This window comes from Chrysochloris asiatica, unplaced genomic scaffold (genome assembly GCF_000296735.1).
Source record: "Chrysochloris asiatica unplaced genomic scaffold, ChrAsi1.0 scaffold00006, whole genome shotgun sequence".
NCBI classification, from domain to species: Eukaryota; Metazoa; Chordata; class Mammalia; order Afrosoricida; family Chrysochloridae; genus Chrysochloris; species Chrysochloris asiatica.
The window spans coordinates 29882000-29892241 of NW_006408524.1; the positions used below are offsets into that span (position 1 = coordinate 29882000).

At 38.8% G+C, this 10242-nt stretch overlaps 1 protein-coding gene across 1 annotated transcript in view; it reads right to left on the reverse strand.

The window, feature by feature from the left end:
- GPNMB (glycoprotein (transmembrane) nmb) overlaps positions 1-10242 on the reverse strand; it is a 26715-nt gene that overhangs the window by 9210 nt on the left and 7263 nt on the right. Inside the window, exons 2-6 of the mRNA XM_006832216.1 lie at positions 9040-9192; positions 8269-8412; positions 7041-7214; positions 5241-5399; positions 4646-4957 (exon numbers count right to left, since the gene is read on the reverse strand). Of these exons, the coding sequence (XP_006832279.1) occupies positions 4646-4957; positions 5241-5399; positions 7041-7214; positions 8269-8412; positions 9040-9192 (942 nt within the window). The remainder of the gene's footprint in view (positions 1-4645; positions 4958-5240; positions 5400-7040; positions 7215-8268; positions 8413-9039; positions 9193-10242) is intronic.

Sequence of the window (10242 nt, forward strand, 5' to 3'; positions counted from 1 at the left end):
CCTGTACAGGGTTGCTAGACTCCATGGCACATCACCACCATTACCACCAACAAAGTAGAGAGAACACAATTTTGCGCCAAATAATAATCCAAGCCTCTTCATGGGGTTTTTATAGCTCAAAATTCTCTCCTAGAAAACAAATGTGCCATCTGACTTCTGTGTTTTAAGTCATAGCCAACTCCTATTTTCACTATGAATCCCATTACTTAGTCCCATACCTCACAGCTGCTTTAAGGCATTGAGATTGGTTATACTTGTTATACTTTTATATAAGGAAGTTTCCCTTTGCAACAAAACTTAACTAACTTGTAAGGTAATTTATACAGTTTATATTTTATGGTCTTGGAGTCCTGGTGTAGCACTGCAGATTAATGTGCTGGACTGCAAGGTTAGTTTAAACTGCAAGGTCAGCAGTTCAAGCTCACCAGCCACTCCTCAGAAACCCTATCCAGGGTTGCTATGAGTCAGAACTGACTCAATGGCACTTAACAACAATTGTATGGTCTTACCTGAGGAAAATGGTAACAGAAATTCCAAATACATTTTCATTGATGTAGGGATAGTTTCACATGGGCTATGATATAAGTGGATTCCTGGTGTGGTGTCATAGGATCTGTACTGGACTGTGAACCACAAGGTTGGCAGTTCAAACCTACCAGCTGATCCTGGGAGTTGCTATGAGTTGGAATTTACTCCATGACACTTCACAACAAAAACAAATTATAAATGTAGGTTCTAAGAAAAACAGTTAGCTTAACAAGCATGCAATTAAAAACAGACTGATACTGAGTCCTTTTACCATCCAGGAATTTCTAGGTGTAGAAATTAAAGGTATCTGCAATTTGCTTTAAATTTTATACCAAACCCTCTATTTTAGGAAGAGAAAAAAAATTGATTTTCCTTCAGAATCAGAATGAAGTTATACGTTTAAAGATCTTAAATGCAATAATATTTGTAATTTGAACCAAATTAAACTGATCATTCATCAGTAAGTGAACAACTAACTAAATAATAATCCCCTGCCATCGAGTTGATTCTGATTTACAGTGAACATATACAGGGTTTCTAATCTATAAATCTTTGTAGAGCAGCTGGTGGTTTTGAACCAGCAACCTTGTGGTTATTAGCAGCCCAATGTTTAACCCCATCACCACTAAGGATTTTTAAATAAATTATAGTATATCTTATAGTTACACATAGGCATTGGATTAAGTTAGATACGTTTATATGTACACTGACATTGAAAAAATGTCCATAATATTTGTTAAGTGAAAAAAGCAAGTTATAAAATAATATGTATTGCATGACTCCATGTTCATAAAACCCCAGATAATAAAATCTATATATAGTTACACAAGTTTATAAATGTGTAGAAAAAGATCTGGGAAGAAATATTCCAAATTATTATCAGTGGTTAACTCTTGGAAGGAAAGTGTGAATAGGGACTTTTACTTTTTACTCTAGATGTCTACATTGCTTGGATTTTTACTAAAGAATATACATTTGTTTTGGAATTGGAAACATTTCAAAAAAGAATTAATGAGAATCAAGTAGTGTCTTAATTTAGATCTGCTTGACTTAACGCGATCTCATTTTATTACTAATGCAGGACATCAAGATGAAGTGTTCCTTTTGAGCTTGGTCATGGCGCCCTCTTGGGACCATTGAGAGAAAGTCAGAATATTACTATCCTCTACTCTTCAGTCCAGAGTCCTGGTGTGGCCTTGTGGGTTAATGTGCCAGACTGTAAAGCCATTTGAACTGCAAGCTTGGCAGTTCAAGCTCACCAGCTGCTCCTCGGAAACCCTATACAAGGTTGCTATGGGTCAGAACTGACTTGACAGCACTTCACAACAACAATTCCTCAGTCCACCACACGTCTGTCAGTATGTCGTACTGTGGTGGCTTGTAAATTGCTGTGATTCTGGAAGCTATGCCTCCCGTATTTTAAATACCATCAGGGTCACCCATGGTGGACAGGTTTCAGATGAGCTTCCAGACGAAGACAGTAAGAAGAAGGAGTGATGAACTGCTTCCAAATATTTAGTCAATGAAAACCTTATGAATAGCAGAGAAACACTCTCAGATATAGTGCCAGAAAATGAGCCCCTTAGGTTGGAAAGCACTCATTGGCAAAGTGGCAGTATCAATGGGCTCAAGCGTGGCAATGATAGTGAGGCTGGCCCAGGATCGGGCAGTGTTTCATTCTGCTGTGATAAGGTCACTATGGGTCAGTACCGACTCGATGGCACCTAACAACAACAACTACTTCTGAGTGCCTCCACTCATATGTCAGGTTGTCGTATTGTGGTGGGTTTGCATGTTTCTGTGGTTCTGGAAGCTATGCTACTGGTATTTTAAATATCAGCAAGGTACACCCATGGTGGACAGGTTTCAGCGGAGCTTCCGGATTAAGAGAGGCTGACTACTTCTGAATGTATAGCCACTGAAAACCTATGTATAGCATTGAAATACAGCCAGAAGCACCAGAGTATTGAATACTTAAACATGTTGAGTAACACTGGAATATTGTCAGATATCGTGCCGGAAGATGAGCTTCTCAGATTGGAAGGCGCTTAAAATATGACTGGGGAAGAACCGACTCCTCAAAGTAGAGTTGAATGTGATGACGTGGAATAAAGCTTTCAGGACCTTCACGTACTGATGGGCACAACTCAAAATGAAGAGAAACCGCTGTAAGAATTCATTAATAATTGGAACATGGAATGTATGAAGTATGAATCTAGGAAAATTGGAAGTTGTCAAAAATCAAATGGAATACATAAACATTGATCTACTAGGCATTATTGTTGTTAAGTGCCATCTAGTAGGTTCCGACTCATAGCAACCCTGTATAGAGTTTGCAAGAAATGGTTGGTGAGTTTGAACCACCGACCTTGAGGCTGAGTGCTTAACCTCACCTCCACACCAGGATTCCATACTAGGCATTAGTGAGCTGAAATGGACTGGTATTGGTCATTTTGAATCTGACAATTATATGGTTTACTCTGCCAGGAATGACAAAGTAGAATGGCATTGCATTCATCACCAAAAAGAACATCTCAAGATATATCTTGAAATATAATACTGTCTGGGATAGGATAATATCCATCTGACTACAAGGCAGATCATACATCTACAAGGTTGGTGGTTCAAACTAACCAGTCGCTCCTTGGAAACCTTATACAGGGTTGCTATGACTCAGAACCAACTACATGATACTTAAAAACAACAACAAAACAATTTCTTCAGTATGAAATTGACCAAGCATGCAATCAAGATGTATTGATAATTATTGATGACTAGAATGCAAAGGTTGGAAATAAAGAGGAAGGATTAATAGTTTGAAAACATGACCTTGGTGATAGAAACAATACTGGAGACAGCATAAGAATTTTGCAAGACCAATGCTTCTTCATTGCAAATACCGTTTTTTAAAAAAAAAACATAAAGGAAAACTATGCACATGGACCTCACCAGATGGAATACACAGAAATAAAACTGACTACATCTGTGGGAAGAGATGGTGGAAAAGCTCCAGCTTATTAGCCCAAACAAGGCCAGGTGCATATTGTGGAACAGACCATCAATTGATCACATGCAAGTTCAGGCTGAAGCTGAAGAAAACAAAAACAAGTCCATGAGGGTCAAAATATGACCTTGAGCATATCCCACCTGTATTTAGAGATCATCTGAAGAACAGATTTCTAAATACAGGTGGGATATGATGCATTAGGCACTAATGGCCAAAGACCACAAGAGTAGTGGGAGGACATCAAGAACATCACACTGAAAGAAAGCAAAAGGTCATTAAAAAGATAAGATAGAAGGAAAAGACCAAAATGAATGTCAGAAGAGACTCTGAAACTTGCTCTCCAGCATAGAGATGCTAAAGTAAATGGGAGAAATGAGAACGTACAAGAGTTGAACAGAAAATTTCAAAGGGCATCTCTAGAAGACAAAGTCAAGTATCATATGAAATGTGCAAAGACCTGAAGTTAGAAAACCAAAAGGGAAGAACACACTCAGCATTTCTCAAACTGAGAGAACTGAAGGAAAAATTCAAGCTTCGACTTGCAGGATTGAAGGATTCTGTGGGCAATATACTGAATGATGCAGAGTCACTGTACCAAAAAGAAATGGACAATGTTCAACCACTCAAAAGACAGCATATGATCAAGAGCCAACAATACTGAAGGAAGACATCCAAGTTGCATTGAAGGCACTGGCAAAGAACAAAGCTCCGGGGAATTGATGGAATACAAACGTACATATTCCAACAAACCGATGCAGCACTAGAGACACTCACTCGTCTATGCCAAGATATTTAAAAGCACTGGGTTGCAAATTAAAAGGCTGGTAGTTCAAACCTGCAGAGCGGTTCTGTAGGAGAAAAACCTGGTGGTCTGCTCCCATAAATTACAGCCTAGAAAACCCTATGGGGAAGTTCTACTGTCACACGAGGGCAATCTGAGTCAGAACCAACTCAAAGGTACCAATAACAACCTACTTGAATATAAAGGGGCTTCAACAAGTTCGTGAAAAAGTGGAATTAAAAGACAAAATATTCCATGAGGTTTTTTGAAGCCCCATTGTATTTTTTAGTTGTTGAGACCTCCTCAAAGATCATCCAGAAAAAACTTACCTAAAGAAGAGGTGGGTTTTGAAGATCGAGGAGGAGGTGGAGGACAAGGTCCAGGCACAGAAGCTTCCACAGTAAGGTTAAGGCTGAAGGTTCCATTGAGCACATACGTGTGATTTGAAATGTGATTGTTAGAAACAAAGACACCAGTATTATCCCCGAAGCTCCACTTATATTTAATGGAAGACTCATTAAGGAAGTGGCTAGGTTCATGAACCAGGACATCAAACATAATAGGGAGGTCCCTGAGGAAGGTTTCATCAGATGCATTTCGATCATTCTTCTGAGACATTATCACATATACAGGAATCTGATCTAAAAGATACATTAAAATAAAAAGAGAAAGAAAGCATGCATGATCACTTGATCCTAAGTGGAGGAATTCAATGATAGTATTAAATTTTAAAAATTTTTAAATTAAGGACTTTAACATCATTTTCCCTTTTCATGTTTAATTTCTCTAAGTTATAATGGAAAACACATATGGAATACAAATGTATACATTTGGAAAGAAGCCCAGGTAAATCCTGATAGAATCAAGAACGCTTGGCCCACTAACATGACCTGCATATTCTTAGTTTAGAGTTCATACACTCACCTGTTACCACATACACGTCCTTAACTTTGGCAATTCGAGAAAACATCCGCTGATGTCGTCTATAAACAGTCACTTCCATGAGTTGAGGGCCAAGTGTCACATTGGCTGTGTTTATAGAAACTCCCACTGAACATCGTCCCAATTTCTGGAAATACTGACCTTTAAGAAGATGGGAATTTTCCATTATTGGCTACATCACATGATCATTGTAGAAAGTTATTCTTTCTTGGAGACTAGTGACCACCATTTAGAAGAGATTGCTTTGGGGAGGGAGGAACAGTATGTGAATAGAATCCTGGCTGTTTCAGAAACCTAGTGCTCCTATGTAAAACCTTACAAAGTCACAAAAGTTCATGGAAAAACTGAATTAAAAGGTAATGGATTTTTTCCAAGAACTTTCTGAAGTCCCTTCGTATAAATGTAACTATATGTTGTTGTTGTTGTGTGCCGACCCATAGTGACCTTGTATCAGCTTTCCGAGGAGCAGCTGGTGAGCTTCAACCACCAACCTTGCAGTTCAAATGGCTTTGCAGTCTGGCGCATTAATACCCAGCGCCACATCAGGTGGAAAAAATTGAGTAATTTTCTTTATCAAACAAAGAAAAAAAGAGCTCAAATTTCCACCACCCCCCTTCTTAGTATAATTATTTAACCAGTAGTGTACTGGTTACAAATTGGCCTGCGAACCACAAGGTCAGCAGTTCGAAACTACCAGCTGTTCCGTGGGAGAAAGATGAGGCATTCTGCTCCCGTAAAGATTTCCAGCCTCGGATATCCTGTACAGGGTCACTATGACTCGGAACCAACTCCGTGGCACACAGCCAGCCAGTCAGCCAGCCAGTCTAATTATTTGGTGCCCTGGGGATTTGCAAGACTAACCAATATTTTATTTGAATCCTCCAGCCTCCGCTCACACTAAAAAAATTAACAGAGTAACTGTTGTTATATTCTAAGTGTTAAAATTCTCAATTACCTAATAAGAAAAGAGAAGAAGGTTAGAATTTAAGGACAGGAAGCTGTTCCAGATTGAACTGTGTCCCACAAAACATGTGCTGTAAAGCCCCATTTCCATGTCTGTGGTTATAATCCCTTTGGAAATGGGCTGTCTTTGTTATTATGCTGATGAGGCAGGATCCGAGTGGGGTGGCCTTGAGTCAATATCTTTTGACACATAAAAGAGATGAAACAAGCAAACTGAAAAGCAGAGGTGGGGAAAAGAGATGCCAAGCCAGCCACGTGAAGACTGCCGAAGAACTGAAGCCCCAAATGGACAAGGACTTTCCTCCAAAGTCTACAGAAAGAAACAGCTTCTCCTAGAGCTGGTACCCTGAATTCAGTTTCCTCGCCTCCCAGCCTGTGAGAAACTCAATTTCTGTTTGTTAAAGTCACCCTCTTGGGGCATTTGTTATATGGAAAGGCTAAGGCAGACTTAGAAAAGTCCAACCATGTAGGTAGACTATAAAGAATCTGTCTTTGTTTCTCCATCATGTGCAGTTGGTCTATGATAAGATCATTGGCTTTGAAAGAGGGGAAAATTGTTGTATAAGCATGCATTCTACCAAATATATTTTGGTGCACCCAAACGTGGTAAGAAATTATTTTGTTATTATGGGAACATAAAGATTCTGAATCACTCTTAGAATTTAGCAAGCAATTAAGGGGTCATTTGGGGCAGATAACGGAAGCCAAATTGATGTGTTGCTAATGATGTACTGATGTACTAAGCAATACTGACATATTTCTGTAATTGTTGAAGTGGATTGAAGCAAGAGATAAATATGGAAAGAAAAGAAGTTCTACCAAGTGTGTGGAAAATGTAGACAAAATTCCATTTCTTCCATCCTGGGGGGTAAGGAAAAGGTCTCCCGTCAGGGAAAACATTGTGATGGCTTTGGTTGGAACCATTTCCCCAGTTACTATCTTCTGTCCATGCTGTCCAGTTATAAACATATGGGTCAGGAGTCAGAGCAGTATCTAAACAGAGAAAGAAGCAAACCATGATAGTATCTGGATTCAGAATGCCCACTGATGAGGAACCTAAATCGAACACTTAAATATTTGTTCCTAACCAGCTTAAATATAGTCGGACAATTAAAATCTATTTTCCAGAATTCATCAGACTGTACATTTATAACTTGCTGACTTTTTTGCATATTTTATAAAATTTTTCCTTTATTACAAGGACTCTTTCACTATCAAAGTACTCAGATGTCAAAATTGTCACTTGAAACATTTAGAGGTAGGTCATTGTTTTGTTTTATTTTGGAAAAGAAGAAGGAAGAAAAAATGCAACAAAATATTAAGCATTAAACACTTTTAAAATAGGAAACCCTTTCCATACAATATGTGATCTTTTCCTCATAGGAAAGTGATACATTGATAAGGAATGAACACATCAACAATTAAACAAAAGTTCTAAAATAATAAAATATGGAAGTCAGACTGTAAGTGCTTTTAATAGTTTCCATCAGCAAAATCTCAGTAAATTAACTTTTTTTTTTTGTTTTAAGAATGTACAATATTAACCAGCTCATTTAAATGTGTGCATCTGTAGTTTGTAACATGTACAGAGAGCTTATCTGCTTTCACTAAGAACAAAGTAACACAAGATAGACTCTAGCATTTTTGCTACCATACAACAGTTACTTAATACTCATGAACAGAAATTAAAATGGTCGGCCAGCAAAGAATCTGTCAAACTGGCTATTCTTTTAGTAGTCCAAAGAATTCCAGGTAATAGAGCTATAATCTGAGAATCAATGAGGTATAAAGCAGGATATGACAACATGGCAGCTGAGAGCCACCAGTATGCTTCAGTAGGTCTGGCTGATGTCGGTATTGATGATGGTACTGGTAGAGCTGTAGTCTCAGCCCCCTGTCATGTAATTTGAGGAAGAGGGTACGAAAGGACAATAGCAGAGCCTGACAATTAACAGTAATAACTTGTGATCACTGAGGTTAATGAGATGAGTCACCAGTAGTTTTGAGACAAAACCGGTATTCTTGCGACATGAATAAGACTCCTTACCATTTCTGCAGTTCTTCTCATAGACTATGTTGCCATTGGCATCTTCCTTTTGGCATCTGGGAAATACCAGGTTCACCATAAATGTTATATTTGAGCCCACCAGAGCTGGGGAGTCACTGGTCAGGACTGCCTGCACATGGCCTCCTGAGGCGGGACAAACAGACATCAGTAATCAAGCATCACCTTCTCCTTTCATGGACAAATATTTATAGAAAAAAATTAATCTAATGAGGACTGTAAGATCCAAGTGCCTCTTTATAATACATTTGTTTTCTAGATTCCTGTTAACTTTGGCTTTCAGAGTACAACATTCAAGAAGATGAATTAAAAAAATAAATTAGACCAATTAAAGAATTCTCTAATCATGGAAAAGTAATAAAATCTCTCCTTAATTGAACTGAGAAGGCAGGTTTTAAAGATCTGTGATTTTTAAATCTCCAACCAGTCACAAAAGGACTCATTCTTTTATATAAATGGGGAGATATTTGCTTTCCCCCAAACTGCAACTATGAGATAGTCAATATGCTTTGGGTTCACAGATTGGAAGATGGTCATTCCTGCAGTAGTTAGGGTTAAGTAGTAGTCATTTTCTAAATTATTCTGCTCTACCAGACTGAAAATTTCTGAGGATATTAACCATTGTCCTGTGGCTTAGAAAGGGACACTGTTGGGATAGAGGAAAGACTGCCAAATCCAGGCGCCATCGTATTTGGTAACTAGAGTTACTTCAATAGGAAATTACAGTGGTTTGGGGTGAATCTTGTGGTTTACCTTTCCAACCGTTTTTCCACCGAGGGTCTCCCGGTTTCCACACTGGATAGAGCTTTTCATTCCATTCATTTTCATCTGAAGACCAGCCGTTTAATTGGTTGTGGCTTCCCACATAAGCAGAAGGTCTTTCATCACTCAGTACTTCATGGAATCCTAGATCAAAATTCAAAAAAAAAAAAAAAATCTATTCTATTCCTCATTTAGCAGCCATGATAGTGTATTGGGCTACACATTGGGCTGCTAACTGCAAAGTCTGCAGTTTGAATGCACCAGCCACTCCATGGGAGAAAGATGAGGCTTTCTGTTCCCGTAAAGATGTGCAGTTTCAGACACCCTATACAGGGTTGCTATGGGTCGGAACCGACTCGACAGCACATACCCAGCAGCATTCCTCATTTAGTACTTATCCAGCAGTAGTGACAGGGACATTCGTGACACAACGTTAGAAAGTGTATGTGTGACCTTTTCAATATATCAAGCAAATAGCTCAACGCCATCAAATCTGACTCATAGGACCCTACAGAACAGATGAGAATGGCCCATCGAGTTTCTAAGGTGGTAGCCTTTACAGAGCAGCTGGTGGGTTTGGACTCAGTAGCCTTTTGGTGAGTAGCTAAGCACCTGACCACTGCACTACTAGGGATCATTTTTGTCAAGTAAATAGAAATGATTTAAAAAAAAAAAAAAGGTCAGTTGGAAATATCTTCAATAGGAGCATCCAGACCCTATCTCTTTACGTACTTAAAATAAATCAAAGAAAAAAATTTAAAGCTAGTATTTCTTAGTCCTTATTTGGTTTCCCGATATATGAATTTATTAGTTGAATATTTGGTGTCTGATACAGTGCCCCTAGGAAAACCACGATGTTTGTGATATTCAAACCAGGTTTTCTGTTGACTCACTCAAAAGAATGCCAGACAAAGGAAGCACTCCAGAATCCTAAGGGGCACATACCTGGAAGTCCTGTTAAGCAACCTCATCTTTTAAAACATTTTTTAAATTTAAATGTTTCATTGTGAATTATGTGATAGTTTACATGGGAGAACACCAGCTCCACATTCATCCCATTGTACACTGCCTCACCGCCATGGCCACAATCTCCTCCACACATCACATCATCAAACAACCAAAGGGTATACTCTGCAAGCCTTCACCCCGGTCATCAGCACACAGCCCCTCTCCCTCTCTGGGTCTAGAGTCCCT